Source organism: Otolemur garnettii, unplaced genomic scaffold (genome assembly GCF_000181295.1).
Source record: "Otolemur garnettii isolate 467f Iridium unplaced genomic scaffold, OtoGar3 scaffold00011, whole genome shotgun sequence".
NCBI classification, from domain to species: Eukaryota; Metazoa; Chordata; class Mammalia; order Primates; family Galagidae; genus Otolemur; species Otolemur garnettii.
The window spans coordinates 18,363,586-18,387,686 of NW_003852406.1; the positions used below are offsets into that span (position 1 = coordinate 18,363,586).

A 24,101-nucleotide genomic window follows, 5' to 3' on the forward strand; every position below is an offset into this window, starting at 1 on the left:
TGATGGCTGCAACCAAAAATGGCCAGGCGTTGTGGCGGGCGCCTGTAGTCCCAGCTGCTTGGGAGGCTGAGGCAGGAGACTCGCTTGAGCCCAGGAGTTGGAGGTTGCTGTGAGCATGATGCCATGGCACTCTACCCAGGGGGATAGCTTGAGGCTCCGTCTCAAAAAAAAAAAAACAAGACCTTGTGGCGATGTGGCCTCCCCTCTCTGGTAATGTCTGCCCTGGAGATGATTTGTTTACCTTATGTTTTCCTGGGGCTCCTTTTAATTTTTTTTTTTTTTTAGAGAACAGGTTTCACTGTGTCATCTAGGAGTACAATAGCATGATCATAGCTCACTGGGCTCAAGTGATCCACCTGCCTCAACCTCCTGAGTAAGTGGTACTATAGGCACGAACCACCATGCCAAGTTAATTAAAAAACCTTTTTTTGTAGAAGTTGGTCTCAAATTCCTGGCCTCAAGCAATCCTCCCACCTCCACCTCCCAAAATACAGGATTATAGGTAAAAGCCACCATGCCTGAACTGTCAGGGCTCATTAATAACATGTGAGCTCTTCTCCACCCCCTTTCTACATAGGCCAGAAAAAGGATCGTTTGTCTAGAGCAGTGGTTCTCAACCTTCCTAATGCCGTGACCCTTTAATATAGTTCCTTATGTTGTGGTGACCCCCAACCATAAAATTATTTTCGTTGCTACATCATAACTGTAATTTTGCTACTGTTATGAATCGTAATGTAAATATCTGATATGCAGAATTTGTTACAAAGGGGTCACAACGCACAGGTTGAGAACCACTGGTCTAGAGGCAAGGGCTCCCTGGCATGACCTCTATGACCTCTAGTGAGTGAGGCAACCTCTGACTGGTAGCCATGTGATCCAACAGTCAGTGTCCATTCACGATCCAGGGATGCAGGAGGTGGTGAGCACGTGGTGCTCAGGGCTCCCACAGGAGCATGACTGACCCATGGCCAGAGTTACTGTGTCTGAAATCTAGAGGCTGTACTTCCCACAGGCTGCTCCCAGCTGGAGTACATTGGGGATACACTCCTGGGATACCTGGGACTCCTCTGGTGGGCACCTTGGCTTCAAGACTCCCCATGTTGCCAAACTTTCTTAGAACTATGCTGTGGGCTAAGACTCTTCCACCTGACTCCCCTTCCTTCCCTCTCTGCCTCACATAGGTCAGGATCATGGTGGTCTGACAGTTCTCCCAGTCTCCCCAGCTCCCTGCCCGTTTTTCCTCGAAAGTATCCCCTAGTAAACCTCCATTTCACAGCTGCATCTGGGAAGGCCCAGACTAACCCACCAGAGAAGCACTGGATGCCAGAGACAAACTGCTTAGATTCCCTGTGTCACCTGCTTCCCTGCTTTGGGGTCTGGCTCAGGGGATAGAGTCAGGAGAAGCAGGCACTGGGCTGGCAGGGGGAGACTGGGCACAAGCCTCGGTTCTGCTAGGTGCCATGAGGACGGGGACTTTATCTCTCTGGGTGTCTGACTCATATTCACTGCCCAATTAAATATTTGGAAATGAATACAGCTTTCATTAAGTATAATTATGTTCCGTTGATTATTTATTATTTTCTGTCAGTTTGTTTATTGGCTCCATGGGGGAGTGTCCTTTGCCTTGTTCCCCTCTCGGGGCACAACAGAGTCCCTGGCACACTGGAGGTGCTTAGTACATATTTGGCAAATTAATTAATGAGCAAACGAATTGTATGAAGCCCAGCCAAGCTGTTTCTCTTCAAGGGACCCTGCTTTTCAGAAAAGAAAATGAGGAGGTGGACAGGAGCAGACGATTCTTGAATACCAAGTAGCTAATAATCATTTTGGAAAACGTTTAGTATCTTTAGTCTCATTAATCATCGAGTCTAAACAACCATCAGATACCACTCCCCCCCCTCAAAAACAGGGCAGATTTTTTAAAATGCTGGCGAAGATTTCAAAACAATTTGGGGTTATGTATCAGGAGGCCTAAAAATATTCAGACTCTTTGATCTCGTAATTCCATTTCTAAGACTCTATCCTAAGGAAATAGTCATAGTTGTGGAGAAAGATTTATGCGCAGAGATGTTCCCTGAAGCATTATTTATAACAGTGGAAAATGGAAGCAATTTAAATAATAATAAATATATGTGACCAGGCTAGTAAAGCACCAGGCCCTTTATGCATACTTTGCTAATCTTCAAATGAGCTTGTGAATTAGGCATTTGAACCTCTATTTTATGGACTGTATTTGGAGGTCATGTGACTTGCCCAAGGTTACATAGTCAAATCAGTGAGTGGGAAAGCTGGGATTCAAACCCAGGTTTGTCTGGCCATGTGTTTTTTTGTTTGTTTGTTTTGAGACAGAGTCTAACTATGCTGTTGCTTTTGGTAGAGTGCTGTGGCATCACGGCTCACAGCAACCTCAAACTCCTGGGCTTAAGCAATTCTCTTGCCTCCGCCTCCCAGTAGCTGAGACTACAGGCACCCGCCACAATACCTAGCTATTTTTTTGTTGTTGTTGCAGTTGTCATTGTTGTTTTTAGCTGGCCCTGGCTGGGCTAGAACCTGCCAGCCTTGGCATATGTGGCTGGCGCTGTAACCACTGTGCTACGGGCACCAAGCCTGTCTGGCCATGTTTTATGCACTGCCTCATGCTGCCTCTGACAACAGAGCACTGGTTAAATGAATTTTGACTATCCACACCAATAATCCTAGCACTCTGGGAGGCTGAGACGGGTGGATTGCTTGAGCTCAGGAGTCCAAGACCAGCCTGAGCAAGAGCGAGACCCCATCTCTACTAAAAATAGAAAAACTAGCTGGGCATTGTAGTCGGTTCCTGTAGTTCCAGCTACTTGGGAGGCTGAGGCAGGATGATCCTTTGAGCCAAAGAGTTTGAGATTGCTGTGGGCTGTGATGCCACAGCACTCAACTCCAGGGTGACAGAGTGAGACTCTGTCTCAAAAAGAAAAAAAGAATCTTGACTATCCATATGAAGAAATGTTAGAGACGTACTCAATTGTTTTCTAAAATATTTTATGATATGATATACAGTTCAGTGAAATAAATTATATATGAAGTCATAATCTAAAATATGAAGAAACTGACATAGATACAGACACGGATAAAGAATGAACAGATTAGGGTGGCGCCTGTGGCTCAAAGGAGTAGGGCGCTGGCCCCATATGCTGGAGGTGGCAGGTTCAAACCCAGCCCTGGCCAAAAACTGCAAAAAAAAAGAACAATAGATTACAAAAAAATGGCTTTGGTGCTTACCTCTTGGTTGAGAAATTATGACTGATTCTGAATTTTTTCTTTGAATGTCTATGTATTCTCTAACATTCCAAAACTTAGCATCTATTATATTTATAAACAGATATGAAGTAATAAAAATTGCAAATATATATATAACAAAGAATAATGAATGGGTGTAAGAGATGAATGTTTGAGGATTTTTTGACCTTTACAGTTCAAGAAAAATTCACCCTGAGCCCCAAGCACTGGAAGGGGAGACAGCAAGGTCGGCCTGGTTGCCCTTGACCCTTGACCAGATGTTTAGGGGCCACTACTTTCTTTCTGCACTTCTAGCAGACCCCTAGGCATTGCCCTTCTAGGTTGCAATTTTCTAGGGGCCTCCTCTGAGGTTTAGGGTAGAGAGACTTGCTTGAGCCCAGGAATGAACTGGCAGGTCTTGGCTGCATTCATCAGCTCTGCCTAGCCCTGGAGATTCTAAAAGGTCTCACACACATTTCTGCCATTCCCCTCAATCCATCCTTCTGTTGTCTCTGCCTCAGAATGGTCATGCCAGAGTGCATCTAGTACATGCTCTCATTTTGGCGGGGCACTACCCTGTAAAAAGCACCCTGGACACAAAGTGAGCTAGCAAATGCCAATTTCTTTCTTTCTCTTTTTTTTTTGGTTTGAGACAGAGCCTCAAGCTGTCCCCTTGGGTAGAGTGCTGTGGCATCACAGCTCACAGCAACCTCCAACTCCTGGGCTCAAGCGAGTCTCCTGCCTCCACCTCCCAAGTAGCTGGGACCACAGGCACCCTCCACAACTCCTGGCTATTTTTTTGGTTGCAGCCATCACTCTTGTTTGGCAGACACGGGCTGGATTCGAACCCGCCACCTTAGGTGTATGTGGCTGGTGCCTTAGCCACTTGAGCCACAGGTGCTGAGCTGCAAATGCCAATTTCTAAGGGCTCTCTGCCTTTCCTATTTCTGATCTTTGTTGCCATCGCTTTGGCTGCTTAGGGATGTGTCTAGGCGCTAATTTTACTTTTATTTTATTTTATTTTATTTTTGTGACAGAGTCTCAAGCTGTTGCCCTGGGTAGAGTGCTGTGGCATCACAGCTCACAGCAACCTCCAACTCCTAGGCTTAAGCGATTCTCCTGTCTCTGCCTCCTAAGTAGCTGGGATTATAGGCATCCGCCACAATGCTCGGCTATTTTTTGGTTGCAGCCGTCATTGTTGTTTGCCGGGCCCGGGCTGGATTCGAACCCTCCAGCTCAGGTGTATGTGGCTGGCGCCTTAGCTGCTTGAGCCACAGGCACTGAGCTGCCCCCCCTCCTTTTTTTAAGACAGAATCTCACTTTGTTGCCCTTGGTAGAGTGCTGTGGCATCACAGCTCACAGCAACCTCAAGCTCTTGGGCTCAAGTGATTCTCTTGCCTTAGCTTCCCAAGTGGCTGGGATTACAGGTATCCAACACAATACCCGGCTATGTTTATCTTTATCTTATCTTATTTTATTTTATTTATTTTTGAGACCAAGTCTAACTTTATTGCCATTGGTAGAGTACCATGGCGTCACAGCTCACAGTAACCTCAAACTCCTGGGGTCAAGAAATCCTCCTTGCCTCAGCCTCCTGAGTAGCTGAAACTATAGGTGCCTGGCTATTTTTAGGGACAGGGGTCTTGCTCTTGCTTAGGCTGGTCTCGAACCTGTGAGCTCAGGCAATCCACCTGCCTCAGCCTCCCAGATTGCTAGGATTACAGAGATGAGCCACCATGACCAGCTCATCTAATTTTACTTTTTACTCTCAGAACCAGAAGTCTCAAACTAAATCTGAAATTGTTCTGTTCTTTTATAATTCTATTTCAAAAAGCAGGATATATATTTTCTTAATTTGATTTTGTCTTATATTACAAAAACTCCAAAAGTCCCTTTGAAAAGAGGTGGGGAATGATGGCTGACAGTGATTATAACTGAGAACTGCCATCACCATGTTCAGAACCTTTGTCCCTCAGCAGTGGGCCCTGCACATCCTCCTGTCCCAGGCATCCCTTTCTCCCTGGGGGTGTCCCCTTTCCTTAGGGTCACATGGTGGGCCAGGGACTGCTATTTAGACTCTGGTAAAAGTCAAGATCACTGGTGTTTAGTTCAGTTCTCTGTGTTTTTTGTTTTCCCTTTTCTCCTATTTCACCCAGACATAGATTAATCACAAGTTAATAGGAGCTGAACAATACAAGTATCTTTTCGGAGCTGATTTTTCTGCCTTTCTTTTGGCTGCTATAAGATTTCTCCAGTGCTGCATCTGTTGGCTAAATCAAATCTTTCAAAAGTAACACACGATCATGGCTGCTGGAATTAGTCTATGACAATTCAATTGTGGAGGGGACACTTAAGAGGGCTGACACACAGGTGCTCTTTCTCAAGGTTATCCTCCAGGAGGGAGGATGGTTTCTTTGTGTGTGCTGCACACACAGGGGAATGAAACGTTGTGAGGGGGTGAGACGTTGGGGAGCCTCACCAGCTGCGCCATCTTTCCCAGGGCATGGATTCAACTCTGGGGAGCAGCCTCACCAGAGAGGACTCAGCAGACAGAGGCTAGGGCTAGGCAAGTAGGGCTTTTTTTTTGGTTGGGGGTGAGGATACTTTTTCTCCCTAGGAAAGACGCTCAAGATCTCATAAGCTGCCGTGATGGGGTGCTTATTGTAAGCTCTGCAGAAGCCAGGGGGGAAGGGAGGCCAGGCTTCTAGGGATCCCACGTGCAATCTCTCAGAGTTGGATGTAAGTTTCACTTTCAAAGACCACAAGAGAACTTTTCCCTTACTGGGTTGAGAAAGATGATGGGCAGACTGGGAAAGTGAAGCATAGAGGAGAGAAGTGCATTTAGCAGGACATTTGAGGGGGGTCTGTGGCCAGGATTCAGGGGTCCCAACCCTCACCCAGTATCTGCCTCTTGACTGTCTTGAGGTTAGAAGTCAGTCACAGAGTCATTCCTTTGCTTTTCTCAGATCTCAAAAGAAGGCTCTATAATAGACAAAGCCTCGTGGGAGGGGAAGGGCTGACCTGTGTCCATATGGAAGAAGAGAGCAATTTTCTGTGTCCCTAAGAACAAAGTCAAGGGTAGCGTGAGAGTTCAGTCAGACCACAGGCTCTCAACCTCATGCAATTTTGCTTCCTCCTTCCCCAGCCTGGGACATCTGGCAATGTCTGGAAACATTTTGGGTTGTTGGAATTTGGGCAGGGAGGGGGGCTATTAAACGGCATCTAGTGAGTAGAGGCCACGGATACCGCTAACATTCTACAATGCACAGGACAGCCATCCGTAACAAAGAATTATGCGGCCCAAATTGTTAATGGTGCCAAGGCTGAGAAACCCTGAGCGAGACTGAACAAAACCCTTTGTGAATGTCAGGTGCTCAGTCACTGGGGCAGTGTGCCAACAGAAAGCAGTGAAACATTAACAAAGAAGAAAAAGTAGGGCAGACATCGGCTAATGGGCAGAACCACCTAGAGGGATGGGCTATTTAAGATGAATTCAGGTTCTCTTCTTACTGAAGGCCTACTCTGTGCCTGGCACCATGAGATGCTGAGGCTAGAAGCTACAGGATGAACAAGCCGGGCTGCATGTGCCCTCAAGGAGCCCAGGCTCGCGACAAAGCTCCCCGTGAGGAGTTGGTGATGCTGATTCTGAGGAGTCCAGCCGGGGTTGGGGGGAAGACAGGCAGGCACACTAAGAGCCCCCACTGCTAAGAACCACTATTGCCTTCCAGTCCCTGAAACATGACACACGTTAAAGACAGTAAAACAAATAATCATCAATATTGGATGGGCTGAGATTAGCGACAGAGAAGAGGGAGTCCTTCCAGATTAATAATGCATTGAGGACTCCTTCAGAGGAAGGATAAATAATGCAGGGCCCAGTTGCTCAGGCACGGCAGGAAAACAATAGCTCTTTAATCTGGGGCTTGGGTGGCTCTCTGGGGCAGGGATTCTCCCTGCATTGGACCCCAGCAACAGCCTTGCTTCCTGTCCCTGAGAAAGTCCCTTCCCTGCAGGAGTGAGGGACATTGGTGCCGCCTTGCACTCACGGAAGAGTATGAGCCAGCTGCTCGGTCGCCTGGTCAGCCACGTGGGACCCCTGTATTTGTTTTTATTTATTTATTTTAAAAGACAGAGTCTCAATTTGTCGCCCTTGGTAGAGTGCTGTGCTGTCATAGCTCACAGCAACCTCAATTTTCGGGCTCGATCAATCCTCTTGCCTCAGCCTCCCAAGTAGTAGTACATGCTACAATGTCTGGCTAGTTTTAGAGACAGGGTCTCACTCTTGCTCAAGCTGGTCTTGAACTTGTAAGCTCAAGCGATCTACTTGTCTTGGTCTCCCAGAGTGCTAGGATTGCAGGTGTGAGCCACCTGTGTTTAGAGCCTTGGAGCAATCACTAAGCCTCCAGACCTAGCCCAGATGCTACCTCCTCCAGGGAGCCTTCCCTAACTAGCATAGCAGCCTCCTGTTTCCTGCACACAGTCCTGGGTCACTGTTATTTAGGTACACGTTGGACCCAGCAGGGCCAGCTATGTTTATTTCATTTATTCTAATATGTACTTTTCCATCACATTTTCACGTCTCTGCTACTGGGTGAGTTATACAATCAATGGTGCATCATGATTCAGTTAATAGAATTTTCCCTTTTTAGTAGTACATAAAATAAAGCTATGCCTCACTACCAGTGTTGTCCTGTCTTTGAAGAACTATGGTAGAAGGTGTTCAGTGTGTTTCCTCTTCATGGCCCAACTGGGCAGGCGCTCAGTGTTTGTTGAATGAATCACAGAACTAATGCATGTTTAGGTCACAGACAGGCCAGCTTTGCTGGCTGCAGGGACCTCTCTGACCCCTCTGCCTTTGCCTGGCATCACCCAGCCAGTCAGCAATACGGACTGAGGACCATTATCGACTCACACACTTGCTGAGATGCCTCTGCTTGCAATGACTGGAGGCTCCAGACTGATTTGTGAAAAATCAAAAGGTGGAAATGAAAAGGGGCTGAGGCTAAGTCCTGCCTATCCCAGCAACAGAGCTGCAAAGCAGAAGTGTTCCCTGTCTGCCCTGCAAATGGCAGCAGCGCCCATGGCTAGAGCAGCCAGCCTGCCCTGAGCTGTCTGCAGGCCTTGGGGAGAAAGGGGGCTCTGGCCACCCCTCACCACCCAGGTTAAGAGGCAGCCTTGGTGAGGGGCTGTGGGGACATGTATCTGGGGCCAGCAGCCTCATTTCTTACCAGAGGGGAGGGCAGTGCAGGCTGCTGTGTGAAGCAGGAAGGGAAGGGAGCCCCAAGGGGCAGCCTGGGATAGCTTCTACCATGTGTTCCCAAGCCATGCAGGAGAGAGGACACAGAGAGGCTGGCCCTAAGCCCAGGCCCTGATGAAGGGCTGCCCTCTGTTCCTCCTGCTCCCCTACCCTTGCCAGAGCCTACAGGATGACCCTCTTTAGGCCTTAGTCCCCCTGGAAGGGCCATACTGATTTTTCAGAATTTAGAGATGGAGTCTTACTCTTTCACCAGGCTGGAGTGAAGTGGTCTGATCATAGTTCACTGCAGCCTTGAACTCCTGGGCTCAATCAATCCTCTTGCCTCAGCCTCTTGAGTAGCTGGGACTACTGGTGCCCACCACCATGTCCAACTAGGTCATGTTAATTTTTGGTACTGACGTTCTGTGGCTCACCCTGCTCCTGCCCTAGTGGCCCTGTCTCTAGCTAGATGCTATGTGTGTGAAGAGGAGATGTTCTCAGGACCATGCACCCAGAGATTGTAGCACCTAAACCCTGCCATCACAGGCCCTACGATCATGCAGTCCCATCCATCCCTACTCTGATACCTGAAGGGTCACCAAGCTCCCTCCCTGCTCCTGTGTGTGGAGTCTCAGATCTGGCCAGTTTGAAATGTAAGCAGCTGGGTTCACTTGACAGAGGCAGGGGATCTGGGTTCTGATTCCGACTTTGACTATGCAGGCTCGGTGACCACTGCTGTTCATCAAAGTGATTATCAGAGCCGATTGTCAAGGTCCCAGCTCTTTCCTCACCCTGTCTGGATGGCTATCTTGGAGGTGGGGTCCATGGCCCAAGGAATCCCCCCTTCCCCAGAGCCCTCACTGTCCTCGTCCCTGGGCTTACCTGTCTCCAGTTCATACCTGATGGTGTTGTCGGCATCACAGGGGCAGGGCAGGGTGCAGCCTGGGCCATGCAGGCCTTCGGGGCATAGCCGCTCCTGGCAGCGGGGACCCTTGTAGCCAGGCTCGCACACACAGGCACCCGTGGTGGGCGAACACTGACCTCCGTTGTGGCAGTCACAGCGCTGTGAGCACTGGAAGCCGAAGGTCCCGAAGGGGCACTCCTCTTGGCACCTGTGGGATAGCAGAGTCGAGGCTGTGGGTTGGGATCCCTCCTTTGGGAGCCATCCAGCTTGCAGCCCTTCCTTCCTCCAGGATTTGGCCTGGTGTGTTCCACTCTCCTCACAGCCTCCTCCCCTCTTCTCTCTCCACCTCTGGGAAGTATTCTGTGGTTTAGTTTGCCCTGATCAGGTTCCCCAGCAGTGAATTGGTACTATCATACTTCATTGATTCCAAGTCTTGTGTTTTCTTTTCACTTTTAAAAATTGTGGTAAAATGCGTGCTTGATAGTTGGTGTCCCCTCCAAAACTAATGTCCAAACTTAATGCAACACTGTCAAGAAGCGTGACCTTGGCTTGGCACCTGTGGTTATGGTGCCAGCCACATACACTGAGGCTGGTGGGTTCAAACCCACCCTGGGCCTGCTAAATAACAATGACAACCGCAACAACAACAACAATAAATAGCCAGGCATTGTGGCGGGCACCTGTAGTCCCAGCTACTTGGGAGCCTGAGGCAAGAGAATTACTTAAGCCAGTGGTTCTCAACCTTCCTAATGCTATAACCCTTTACTATAGTTCCTGTGGGTCATGACCCACAGGTTGAGAACTGCTGACTTAAGCCCAAGAGTTTGAGGTTGCTGTGAGCTGTGACATGCCTGCAATCTACCGAGGGTGACATAGTGTGACTCTGTCTCCAAAAATAAATAAATAAATAAAAAGTGTGGTCTTTGGGAAGGAATTAGGTCATGGGGGTTCTGCCTTCATGAATGGGTTAGTGCTCTTACAAAAGGGCTAGAGGGAGCTAGCTAGGTCCTCTTTTTTGCCCTTCTGTCCCTTTCATGATGTGAGGACACAGCACCACTCAAGGGACTACTTTGGAAGCAGAGACTGGGGTCTCATTAGACATTGAACCTGCTGGTGCCTGATCTTGGACTTTCCAGCCTCTAGAACTGTAAAAATGAATTTCTGTTGCTTATAAATTACCCAGTCTCAGCTGTCTGCTACTATAGCAGGAGCAGAGTAAGACAATACAAGTATGCAATGCAAAATTTACCATTTCAACCATTAAGTGTACAGTTCAATGGCATTAAGTATACTTATATTGTTGTGCAACTATCACCACCATCCATCCCCAAAACTTTTTCATCTTCCCAAACTGAAACTGCGTATGATGTTAAAAAAATTTTAACATCCCTGAAATTAGATGAGACTTTTTTTTTTGGAGGTAAGAGTCTCACTTTGTCACCCTTGTAGAGTGCTATGGTGTCATAGCTCACAGCAACCTCAAACTCTTGGGCTGAAATGATTCTCTTGCCTCAGCCACCTATATAGCTGGGACTATAAGCACCCACCACAATGCCCAGCTAGTCCTTTCCTTTTCCTTTCCTCTTCCCTTTCTTTCTCTCTCTTTTTCCTTCTTTCTCCTTCCTTCTTCTTCCCTTCCATCCCTTCCTTATTTCACATTAATGTGAAGGTACAACCAAGTCACAATATTTGAGTTTGTTAGGTAGAGTCCTTGTTGTAGTTATGTACTGCACCCAAAATGTGTGCCATACACCCGTACATTGTGCCCATTCTGTAGGAGCACCCCCAAGCCCCACCTCCCCTCTCCACTTCCCTCATTCCCCCTCGCCCCAACTTGAATTGAAATGAGTTTTTCTCCTACGTGGGTATGAATTAGATCATCTGCTGGCTTCATATTAGTATTGAGTACATTGGATACTTGCTTTTCCATTCTTGTGATACTTTACTGAGAAGAATGTGTTTCAACTCTATCCAGGTTAATACAAAACATGTGAAGTTACCATCTTTTTATGGATGAATAGTATTCCATGAAATGCATGGTTTGTTAAACCATTCCTGAGTTGATGGGCATTTAGGTTCTTTCCACATCTTGGCAACTATAAATTGAGCTGTGATAAACAATCTAGCACATATATACATATTATGATAAAATGATTTTTTTTTCTTCTGGGTAGATGCCTGGTAGTAGGATTGTGGGGTTAAATGGAGATCTAATTTGAGTTCTTTGAGGATTCTCCATACTTCTTTCCAAATAGGCTGTATTAGTTTGCAGTCCCTCCAACAGTGTAAAAATGTTCCCATCTTTCTTCATCTGTGCCAGCATCTGCACTTTGGGATTTTGTGTTGTGGGCTACTCTTACTGGGGTCAGATGATGTCTCAGGGGTGGTTTTGATTTGCATTTCTCTGATGATCAGGAACAATGAGCATTTTTTTCATATGTTTGTTGGCTATTGGTCTATCTTCCTCAGAGAAGGTTCTGTTCATATCTCTTGCCCAGTGATAGATGGGATTATTAGCTCTTTTTTGTTGTTGATTAATCGTAGTTCTCTATAGATCCTAGTTATCAAGCCTTTGTCAGATTTGCAATATGCAAATACCTTTTCCCATTCTGAAGGTTGTCTATTTGCTTTGATTGTTGTGTCCTTAGCTGTGCTAGTTTTTCTATTTTTAGTAGAGACAGGGTCTCGCTTTTGCTCAAGCTGGTTGTAAACTTCTCAGCTCAAGCAATCCACCTGCCTTGGCCTCCCAGAGTGCTAGGATTATAGGTGTGAGCCACCATACTCAACCTTTAGATAGGACTTTTAATTGATGGCATATCATAGTTTAAATACCAGTGTTTTTGATTCTTAGCAGTATGTAAAATAATGACGCATCTTACAATCATGGCATCTTAGATTTGATGAATAGGGTAATATCATTTCTATACCTTGTCTCTGTTTTTTTCCATCTTTTGGGCAGATGTACAGTCTTTATTCTCACACTGGGTGCTGTGTCTCCTCCCCTAGCATGGAATTTCCCACGAGTAGAAGAGGCATTCTCTTTCATCAGACAGGGGGATCCCCCATGACAGGGACAGGGGCTATTTTCCCTTTCTTGGACTGGGGGTCTGGGTCTCCTCAAGCAGGAGCTGAGTCTCTCCCATCAGCCAGTGAGCTGCCAAGGAGGAAGACTTGGGTGCTTTGTACCCTGTACATGCTTGAGCTGGTGCTTGCAGCTTGCAGCATAAGGATAATTATGTGACCTCATAACCAATGGTGTGGATCCTCTGCGACCCCACTGCTGACTGCCTGGCTTCCTGAATGTGCCTCAACACCCCTACGCCAGGCCTGGCCTGTTTCCTGGGGGATGCAAATCACTGTCACAGTAACTGGATTTGCCCATTAAGGGGTTAACTTGGGGGGACAGGATTAAAAGTGGGGGATGACTCCTGTACCCCAAAGACAAATGGAAATGGCCCCTAGCCATTAGGGCTCTAGATCATCCATGCCCCAGCCAGCACTGCTTTAATGGTGCAGACAAGGGGGACTGATCTAACGCACTGACGTCTGCTTTCTCTTCATAAAACGGGGTGATCACAACTTAACCTCATCAGTTGGTTTCAGGATAAATGAGATAATAGGGGTAAATGTTTAGAAAGGCAACCAGCCTGTGGTTAGGGCTCAATAAGAACATAAGTAATGGGCGGCGCCTCTGGAGCAGTGGGTAGGGCGCCGGCCCCATATACTGAGGGTGACGGGTTCAAACCCAGCCCCTGGCCAGCTAAAACAGCAGTGGCAACTGCAACAAAAATAGCCAGGCGTTGTGGTGGGCGCCTGTAGTCCCAACAACTCAGGAGGCTGAGGCAAGAGAATCGCCCTAGCCCAAGAGCTGGAGATTGCTGTGAGCTGTGATGCTACAGCATTCTACCGAAGGCAACAAAGTGATACTCTGTCTCACATTAAAAAAAAAAAAAGAACATAAGTAATTATTACTATTCCTCATTTAACACTGTTTTCTACAGTTCTTACAACAGAAGGTCTGACCTTCTGACTTTAAATTCTGCCATGAAAAAGCTCAAAGGGAAGAATTCTAAAATGCGGAATTGTAAGACCTGAGGAATTATAAGAGTTTCAATTATAATAATTTTCATTTTCCAAGTTTTCTATATGTCTTCTCCAATAATCAGGGGAAGGGGGAAGTAACAAAAGCTGTTTTTAGCTCAGCACCCCTAGCACAGTGGTTACGGCGCCAGCCACGTACACCAAGGTTGGCGGGTTTGAATTCGTCCCTAGGCCTGCTAAAACAACAATGACAACTGCAACAAAAAATAGCCGGGTGTTGTGGTGGGCGCCTGTAGTCCCAGTTACAAGGAGGCTGAGGCAAGAGAATCTCTTAAGCCCAAGAGTTTGAGGTTGCTGTGAGCTGTGATGTCACAGCACTCCACCAAGAGGGACATAGTGAGACTCTGTCCAGAAAAAAAGCTATTTTTAAAAAAATACAATACAGCCCTAACTTCTTTACCATATATCTTGGAGAATCATGGGATGGAACCAGGCTCTGTCTATAGACAGGGCAGGGAAAGCCCAGGTCTGGGTGAGCTCATCTGTCATTGTGCAGGTGAGTGGCCAGGCCCCAGTATGTGGCAGGTCCAGCAGTGTGTGGAGGATGGAAGCAGCCTGTGTGTCAAGGGACTAGGGCAGGCGTCTTCAAACTACAGCCCGCGGGCCACATGCAGCCCGCTTAGGACATTTATCCGGCCCGCTGGGTGTTTTTGTCGCCACTGCCTGTCCTGCTTAGCAGCCAACTCATCCTGGGGCCCACAGTCCGGCCCTCCAACAGTCTGAGGGACAGTGAACTGGCCCCTGTTTAAAAAGTTTGAGGGCCCCTATACGAGGGTGTCCCTGTCTCTCTTCTCTGGTTTATCTTTTCTTTTTTTTTTTTTTTTTTTTTTGCTCTGTGCCCACAAAGACAGGGAGATGAGGACAGTGACTGGGTGACTGGGGACTAGCCTGGAGAGCTTTCTTCACAAGGAAATGCCACCAGCTCTCCCCTGTCAGAGCCACTGTGGCAAAAGAGTGATCTGGAAAAATGGAGAGGCAGTGGGGTGATGGTGGGGTACCCCTGGGCCCCATACAGAGAGGGCCTGTCAGCTGCTCGGGTTCTGCAGCCTGTCCCCAGCCCCTGCAGTAGCAGATCCTCTCATGACTCTCATCACCCTCACTCTGGAGTTGAGGAGGCTGAGACAAGTGTGGTGACTGTCCAAGCTCACATAGCCTGAAAGTGGCTAAGATGACCCCAGATCATCTTTTTTTTGAGACAGAGTCTCCGTTTGTCATCCTGGGTAAAGTGCCATGGTGTCATAGCTCACAGCAACCTCACATTCTAGGGCTTAAGCCAGCCTGTTGCCTCAGTCTCCCAAGTAGCTGGAACTTCAGGAGCCCACCACAATGCCTGGCTAGTTTTTCTATTTTTAGTAGAGACAAGGTCTCACTCTTGCTCAGGCTGGTCTCAAACTCCTGAGCTCAGGCAATCCACCCGCCTTGGCCTCCGTAGTGCTAGGATTACAGGCGTGAGCCACCAGCACCTGACTTTCCCAGATTGTCTTCTTGCAAATCTTGCCACATGTTAACCAATCTGAGGCCTCACAGAGGGGAAGAGAGGAAAGAAAGAGGATGTCTGCGGAAGGAAAAGAAGGTAGAAGACAGGAGAGGAGAAGTGGGATGGGAGAGGGAAGAAGGGAAACTGAAATAGAAGGAAAGGACTTTAGTCTTCAACTCTTTAGCTGAAGACCTGGATCATCTCTATCTGAACTGCCAGCCCCTGTTCAGCCCATGAATGAATTTCTCTAGGTCACTCAACTTTTTTTGCCTTGAATGTCTCAAATGTTGGGAGATGAAACTCAAACCAGGGACACCTCCTGATGCCTCCTCCCTTTCACTCAAACACTCCTGCTCCCTCCAGCCTAGCAGGGCTGGGTAGAGCCCTGAACCCTGAACTCCTCTGAAGGGCACTTCCCTACCCTGCTATATTTTGGGGGCAACTGGACCCACAGACCCAGACAAGGAATCTGGAAATGAAATATTGACAATATAATCCATTTACATAATCAGCCTCTTCTTTTTTTTCCCACTCACAATTTAAACAACTTATTTATTTAGAGATCAAGCATCGACTGCTAATGAATTTTACACAAAGCATGCTAATAACGGGGCCTGTGGAACAGAAGGGTAATCACAGCAGGAATTAGTTTTCTACTTAAACATCCTTCCTTTGCAACATATCAATCTAATGTGTCCGATATTACCATTAACAACCAGACACATTGCTCAATTAAATTACAAAATGAGCTGCAAAGCCCTCGTTACGTTTCGTGTTTAATTTGCACAGGACTCTGCCTATCCAGAGAGGCCTGCGTTATTACACTCACTCAACTTTAATATGCTTGTGATGATTTGGGGTGGGTTAATGCAGCTGTCGCCTACAAAATTAATGGAGGCAATTTTACAAAATATTAAACACCAGGCAACCCGTTTAGGTGAGAAACCCAAATGTTACCCAGCCTCCTATTGAACTCTCCTGTCGTTGCCCGGTGAAGCTAGATAGAGGAGGGCCTTTTAGCTTTGGAGTTTTTTTTTTCTCTGCCCCAGGATCACGGGCCAGGCTCCAATAAGAAGAGAAATTTTGGATTATTTCTCCACCTGGTATGCCTTGGCAGTGAAAATTGGGGGCACCAGTGATGTATCGTTTGCTGGTGTTGAGTTCAGCTGGTCAGAATCCTGATGAGAGAATGGACTGAAGCAAAGGTGTCCTGTCCTGGTTTGGGAGGCTCATCCTGAGATCCTGAGCACTTCCTTATTTGCGGGTGATGGTGAGGGTGAGAAGGCAGGCTAAGTGCTTTAGTCCTCCCTCTGGGTCCTCAGGTGCCGCACCCCACGGTCTATGGCAGGGAAGTTCACGCAGATAAATGTTGGCTCCCAAAGAGACCAGATCTGGTTAAAACAGCAGTTCTTGACCTGTGGGTCGCAACCCACAGAAACTGTATTAAAAGGTTGTGGCATTAGGAAGGTTGAGAACCACTGGGTTAAAAGATCAGGCTAGAGGTAAACAAGTTCAAGGCCAATGGACATTCTCTTTTCTAGAAGTTGTTAAGGATTTGCGGCTGATTCCAACAAGAGCTGGGGGCACCCCAATTATGCTGGTCATCACCAGAAGGACTCACTGGCTTCTCAGCCTCCCTCCCTGCTTCCTGATATCACCCAGGCAGAGAATGATGGACAAATATTCTTCTCACCTCATTTTGTCTGGGATGAGTAAACTCCAGGGGCCAGAAATGAAACGTGGATCCCTATGGAACCAGTAAAGGGGTGTGAGAGCCTCCTCTTTCTTTTTTATATTTTTCCCTTTTCTCTTTTACATCTGTACAAGTCACACAGAGGATAACTTCTTCTTTAACGTGCCCCTCTCTGCTCAACAAGAACCATGCAGTCGAGAGTGAGAGGCAGGAGGCCTGCCCTCGGTTTACGGGCAAATCTTCCTCCAGCTCCGAATCCGCTCACCGTCACAGAGGCTGTTCCTTGTCTCTCCCTCTCCCAGTGCACCTCCCCTGTCATCATGGTATCCTCCTCCCGGCGTGGCATGTGCACTTATGGCAATTCCTCAGGTACGTGTTTTGTGGATTATCCACTCTACAAGGTTGGTTTCACTCCAGGACACTGGTGCCCTTGTTCACTCTGCTCTCAGGCCACAGGCCTGCAGAGGACGCAGACTGATGTCAGTATCCTTTTGGTGGAACTCAAATTATTATTATTAGGAATAAAAATCCACTTCTAGAAGAAATTGTACAAAATGTGCGAACTGATTTTCAGTCCCAGCTTCTTTGGATTACCTGTGCCATCGCCTCCCTCCGATGGCGCAGAGAGTAGAGAAAGGGCGGTAAGTGTCCACCTCCTACCCCCAATTAATTAAGCCAATGCAAATTCAAGGCTAGAGCAGCTGGAAGAGGGGGTGAGCTCTGCAGGCTAAGGCCAGGAAGGATGAGCTGATGACTTCCTCTGGCAAGAGGACTCAGAACGTTTTCTGAGGAAGGAACTGGAAGGCTAGTAGTGAGCTTGCTGGTGGGCTGATCTCTGCAAGCTGCTGTGAATACAAGCAACATGAACAGCATGGACATAAGTTGACACCATCCTTACCTGTCCCCCATGTATCCAGCTGTACAGTGGCACTGTCCAGTCACATGGTCACATTGCCCTCCATGGTGGCAAGGACAGTCCTGGCTGCAGTTCTGGCCAAATGTCCCTGGTGGGCAGGGCTGAGCACACACTGCTCCCTGAAACAGAAGTGAGAAGACGTGCAGGGTGGTGCTCTGGAGATGCCACTCCAAGGTTACATTCTCCTAGGAATGGCACAGCTGCTATGACCCCGGGGACCACCCCACTCTCCCGGTGGGAGCACCGCAATCTGGACACCATGGCTCCAAACCCTCCCCTCAGAGATGCAGAGACTGAGGCCAGTTTGCTCACCCAATTACTCAGCAGACATTTAGAGTCTGTCTATTGTATACCAGGCACTATGTTAGATATTAGGGACACCGAAAAAAAAAAAAAAAGAGTAAGACTTGATTCCTGTCCTCCCAGCCTACTGTGGAGGCACCAAATACTCTCACACAGGAAAGACACAAGGAAGGAGACCCTGATTACACATGCCGGTGTGGCCACAGGCTCTTGACTCCTTTCCAAACCCAGCTAACATTAGAGTAAGGGGAGAGAAAGTGTATACCTAAGGACAAAAGGAATAGAGGACAAGAGATGTCACACGTTGGAAGATGGGAAAGCAGATGGAGGAGTGATAACTGCTCTGGTGTCTGCTTCCTCAGCAACGCGAAGTGCCTGCTAAGGAGTGTGGGGAGCATCACGTGATGGAGCCCTTTGTAATCTCAGGGAGGCTGGGAAATTGGAGACACAGGGACCCTCTGAAGGCCAAGGTGCAGGTGTGGCGAAGACAGGACTGTTTACAAGTTTATAAAAGAAGGAATTAGACCCCCAGCCTCTGCCTCCACTTCAAATAGCCAGGTAGTTGCCCAAGATTTTTGTAAAGGTTGGACTCGACAGGCGTTGGAGGCAGGGACATGGGCACAGCTGAGTGGAACTCTACCTCTGCTGTCCTCCCCGCTTAGCTCCCAGAATGCTGACCGCCAGACCGCACTCCCTGTGGAGGAGGTTGGATAGGATTCCTTTCCAGGGACACTGATGAGCTCCAGAGAAATGACCTACAGGTACTGATATTTGAGGGCCCCATCAGTCAATAAGTCTGGCATCTCCCTCCACCCCTAGGCATCCAATTAGCTTTTCTGAGGCTCACTATAAAATACGAACAGATGGCTGAGGATCACCAGATATTTGAAATAAGCTCTCACACGAAAGATGAAGACTGAAATAAACAAATAGACCAAGGAACACAGAGGAAACAAGAACCCTGCCTGGAGCAAAGAAAACTTTAAAAGAGAGAAGGGAAAAAGCTTTATCATAATTAAAATGAACATGCTCAGGTAGTTAGAAGAAGAAATTTCATCCATGAAAGAACAGAGTGGTACAAAAGGACATAGCTAGAGAAAGTAAAGAGTTGTTGAAAATTGAAAATAAGATGTTGGGCGGTGCCTGTGGCTCCAAGGAGTAGGGTGCCGGTCCCATATACCGGAGGTGGCGGGTTCAAACCCAGCCCCAGCCAAAAACTTAAAAAAAAATTAAGATGTCAGAAATTAAATTATTGCAATAGAAGAGCTGCAAGACAGTGTTGAGGAAATATCCTATAAAGTATATTGAGAGAGAGATTGATTGAAACTAGTAGAGAAGATATAACAAAATTAGGTGGTTTGACATCTAACTAATAGGAATTCCAGACAGTGGAACAGAGGAAATGGAGAGCAGTAAATTAATGGAAAATATAATTTAAAAATTTCCCAGAATGAAAGCATGAGAACATGGGTTTCTTTTTCTATTTTTTTTTTTTTTTGAGACAGGAGCCTCAAGCTGTCCCCCTGGGTAGAGTACCATGGCATCGCAGCTCACAGCAACCTCCAACTCATGGGCTCAAGCGAGTCTCCTGCCTCAGCCTCCTGAGTAGCTGGGACCACAGGTGCCCACCACAATGCCCAGCTATTTTTTGGTTGCAGTCATCATTGTTGTTTGGCAGGCCCGGGCTGGATTTGAACCCGCCACCTTGGGTGTACGTGGCTGGCGCCTTAGCCACTTGAGCCACAGGTGCCGAGCCAGAACATGGGTTTCTGAACTGAAAAATTCTACAGAGTATACAGCAAAAGAAAATGAAACAAAACCCACATCAAAGCTTATCTTTGTAAACTATTGTATCTCTATGGATAAAAATGATCCCCAAAGTTTTTAGAAAGACAAAAATAGTTACACACAAATTTGGGGATCAAAATATATTAGACTTCTGAACTAGAAGCCATAAGACAATGGAGCAATGACTAAGAATCCAGAGAAAGGAAATGATGTCTAGCCTAGAACCCTTTACCCACTAAACTAACACACAAGAAGGAGATTTAAAAAAGACATTTTCAGATGTGAGCACCCTAAAAATATATAATAATAATAACCTTCCACAAACACTTTCTCAGGAAACTACTGGAGGATTTTTTCTATCAAATGTTTTACCCACTAGGTGTGGTGGCTCACGCACTCTGGGAGGCCTAGGAGGGTGAATTGCTTGAGCTTATGAGTTCAAGACCAGCCTGAGCAAGAACAACACTCCATCTCTAAAAATAGCTGGGGGTTGTGCCAGGCACCTGTAGTCTCAGCTACTCGGGAGGCTGAGGCAAGTGAATCACTTAAGCCCAAGAATTTGAGGTTGCTGTGAGTATGATGCCACAGCACTCTACCCAGGGTGACAAAGTGAAGCTCTGTCTCAAGAAAAAAAAATGTTACCCAGAAAAAGAAATACATGGGTTCCAGGATCTAGGGAATCCAACAGAAAAGAGAAAGGAATCCCAGGATGGCAGTTAAAGGAAGTCCCAGATGACAACTATGCAGCAGTCCTGGGGAGCAAAGAGGCCAACTGGAACAGAAGCATGGAGGCTGCTGAGAATGCTGCCCAAAAACAAAAGTGAAAAACTAACAGATTTCAGATATGTCTGAACTTATTGAGAGAAGTTTTAGAGTTCTGTCAGAGTCTTAGGGTTAAATTAGTAATAATACCTATGTGGGCATATTAACATAAACATTAAAAAATGATTTAACCAGGGCGGCGCCTGTGGCTCAGTGAGTAGGGCACCAGCGCCATATATTGAGGGTGGCAGGTGCAAACCCGGCCCCAGCCAAACTGCAACAAAAAAACAACAAAAATATTTAACCAGCTGGGTGTTATAGCTCATGCCTATAATCCTAGCACTCTGGGAAGCCAAGGTGGGAGGATCCGTTGAGCTGAGGGGGTCAAGACCAGCCTGAGCAATATCAAGACCTCACTTCTACTAAGAATAGAAAAACTAGCTGGGTGTTGTGGTGGGCACCTATAGTCCCAGCTAGTTGGGGGGCTGAGGCAGAAAGATTGCTTAAGCCCAAGAGTTTGAGGTTGCAGTGAAGTATGCTGACACCAGACACCAAGGTACTCTAGCCTGAGCAACAGAGTGAGACTCTGTCTCAAAAAAAAAAGATTTAACCAAATTGGGCATAGTGTGTGCACCTGATACAATAGTTTACAAGGCTAAGGTGACAGGATAACTTGAGCGCAGAAGTTCCAGATTGCAGTTGTGCCCTGATTGTGCCTGTGAATAGCCCTGCACATAGCCTGAGCCACCTATCAAGACCCCCTCTCCAAAAAAAAAATTTTTCAAAAGGATTTAATAAAAAGTTGTAACATAATTCCATGGGCAGGGTGAAAGAAGAGTTGCTTGAGTTTGCGAGTATATTATAGAGCTGAATCTTACTCTCTGGCAGGAAGTCAACGGACTCAACAAATGGAGTCTGTTTGGAAAAGTCTAAAATAGAAAAGTGAAGAAATGGCAGTAAAGCACATTATGTAGAAAAGTGGAGGGAAAGGCCAGAAGAAACACCTAAAATATCTGAAAGTGGTTGCTTTCAGGGAGCAGAATTTGTGAGGGAATTTGTAATATCACCCCAGTATTAGCCTTGTGGTATAATGTAATTTAAAATTCCACATCTGAATCTTAGGTCTCTATCGAACAGAAATCTGAGCCTCCTGCTGCCTTTCCAGCCTTTCACACACTTTAGGGAGATCAAGGAGAAGCCCCCAATTAATTAATCAATGAGTTTAATACATAATTATTTTAAGTACCAATAATAACCAACCCTGAGGAAGCTAGTTTATTTAGGAAAATTCTGCCAGACCAGAGTCATCTTTCAAAATCACCCAATTTACCAGTAATGAGTTAAACAGGAGGCCTTTAAGCCCAGATTTCTCCTCCATGCTTAAGTCAGATGTGAGGAGCTAACAGGCAGTAAGGACAGTGACACGAGTGTGTATGTGAGAAGAGTGGCAGGGGTCCCTTCTCCCCCTGGAGGTGGTGGGGGATGCCCTGGGCAAGGCAGGGGCTTGCTTTCTCAGTGTACCCCAAGAGCTTTAGGGATCTATGAGGGAGGAGGGGAGTCTCTCTGGCTTCTGACTCAGTTCTCTATAGTCCTGGGTTGGATATGGATACTCTAATCCTGAAAAAACATTTTTTTTTTTTTTTTTTTTTTGAGACAGAGCCTCAAGCTGTCCCCCTGGGTAGAGTGCCGTGGCATTACAGCTCACAGCAACCTCCAACTCCTGGGCTCAAGCGAGTCTCCTGCCTCCGCCTCCCAAGTAGCTGGGACCACAGGTGCCCGCCACAACGCCCGGCTGTTTTTTGGTTGCAGCCGTCATTGTTGTTTGGCGGGTCCGGGCTGGGGATTCGAACCCGCCACCTTAGGTGTATGTGGCTGGCGCCTTAGCCGGTTGAGCTATAGGTGCCGAGCCCTGAAAAAACATTTTAAGCCAACTTAGGGGGCTGTGCTTATGCCCTGCTCTCCTATCCTCAAGCAGTATGGCTCTCTCCTGCACTTATACACACACACACATACACCCCAGCTGATGTGACAGGCGGCAGGTTCCTATTCTTTTTAGTGCTTCTGAGACACAACCAGGCAGGCCCCCAAGGTGGCCAGTAGGATGCCTGGTGCAAAGAGTTCTTCCTTCCAACATTCTCCAAGAGAATCAGGCACCTGAGGTGTTTTTGGTCAAGTGGGCAAGTGCCTCCTTCAACCCCTGCTCAGGACTCCCACATTGCAGGACCCAGGGCCCTTGAATCTCTAGGCTTCGCCTGCATCTTGAGCTCCTGGGACTTCCTGCCTGGGGTGGTGGAACACTGACCCAAAGTCAGAACTTGGGCCCAGCTCTGCCTCCCAGACAGCTGAACTAGGTTAAGTCATGTGATCCTTTTGAGCTTCAGTTCTCTGCCTATAAAGTGGGAGGGGCAACCCCTGTTCTCCCAAGTGGTTACAAAGATTAAGTGAGATTAGAGATATGAAGGTACAAAGTATAGAGCCTTAAAGAGTGGGCACTTAATAGTAACTGAACCCAGATGACCCCTGCTGAGGTGGCACAGGCCAGGAGCCCAGTACAACCTGGGACTGAGAGAGGAGGAAGGGCCATATGACTCATCAGTGACTGCTGGTAGGAAGAACAGCCTTTTGGGAGAGGGAGGAAGAGAGAGCAGGTAGGAAGGGGTCAGCTTAAGAGAGGGCTGTCGTCTTAAAGTTTCTCTGCTGCTCTTATAAGCTGAATTGTGTCTCCTCAAAATTCATATTAAAGTTTTCAGCCCCAGCCCCTCAGAAAGTGATCGTATTTACAGACAAAGCCTTTACATAGGTAATTGAGATAAAATGAGGTCACATAAGGGGCTCTAATCCAATGTGACTCACATCCTTACAAGAAGAGGGGATGAAGACAGACACACAAAGGGAAGATCAAGTGAAGACACAGGGAGAGAAGGCCATCTACAACCCAAGGAGAGAGCCCAGAAGACGCCAACTCAGCCGACATCTTGATCTTGGAGTTCCAGCCTCTGGAACTGTGAGAAAATAGATTCTGTGTTTAAGCCACCTCATCTGGGGTACTTTGTTAGGGCAGGCCCTAATGGACAAACACACCCGCCCTGTGGTCAACTGAGTGTCTCCAGCTGCAGTGGGATTTCAGGCTATTGCAGCAGCTAGAAAGTTGGATGTGGAGTGAGGCAATAGTCCTTCTCATTTCAGAACTGGTTAGACTAGAGGGTTTTGTCAAAATCTGGAAATCAGCTCTACTTTAAGAGGACCACAGCTAAGCAGAACATAAAAAAGGAAGGGGCTGAGACGGTGAAAAGTCTTAAGGCCAGGCCTATTCTCCTCAAGAGACAACTTGGCCTCTCCAGGCATCAGAAGGCATTACTAATGATTGCTATCCTGGGCTGGCATGGGCACCCTCAATGGGCAGGTGGTGCGGGTGCTGTGGAGTGAGCCAGGTCACCAGCCAGGGAATGGGGCTCCATGAATCATTCTTCCTAAGCTTCAGCATCTGTGATGCTATGACCTCAGCTTCAATAACCTCTTTGGCCTTGCATGATACCTGGTCCTCTTTCCCAGCTCCTCAGCCCCCTTTCTCTTGAGCCTGGCCTGTTTCTGTTGTGTGTGTGTGCATGCACACGCACACGTGCACACACACAGACACACACACAATCAGACTGTGAGCTCCTAAGG

The 24,101-nt window shown here is 47.2% G+C and overlaps 1 protein-coding gene across 1 annotated transcript in view; it reads right to left on the reverse strand.

Annotated features, from left to right (window-relative positions):
* Nucleotides 1-24,101, reverse strand: part of MEGF11 (multiple EGF like domains 11) — a 248,752-nt gene that overhangs the window by 61,094 nt on the left and 163,557 nt on the right. The window contains exons 7-8 of the mRNA XM_003784441.2: nt 17,565-17,701; nt 9,391-9,603 (exon numbers count right to left, since the gene is read on the reverse strand). Of these exons, the coding sequence (XP_003784489.1) occupies nt 9,391-9,603; nt 17,565-17,701 (350 nt within the window). The remainder of the gene's footprint in view (nt 1-9,390; nt 9,604-17,564; nt 17,702-24,101) is intronic.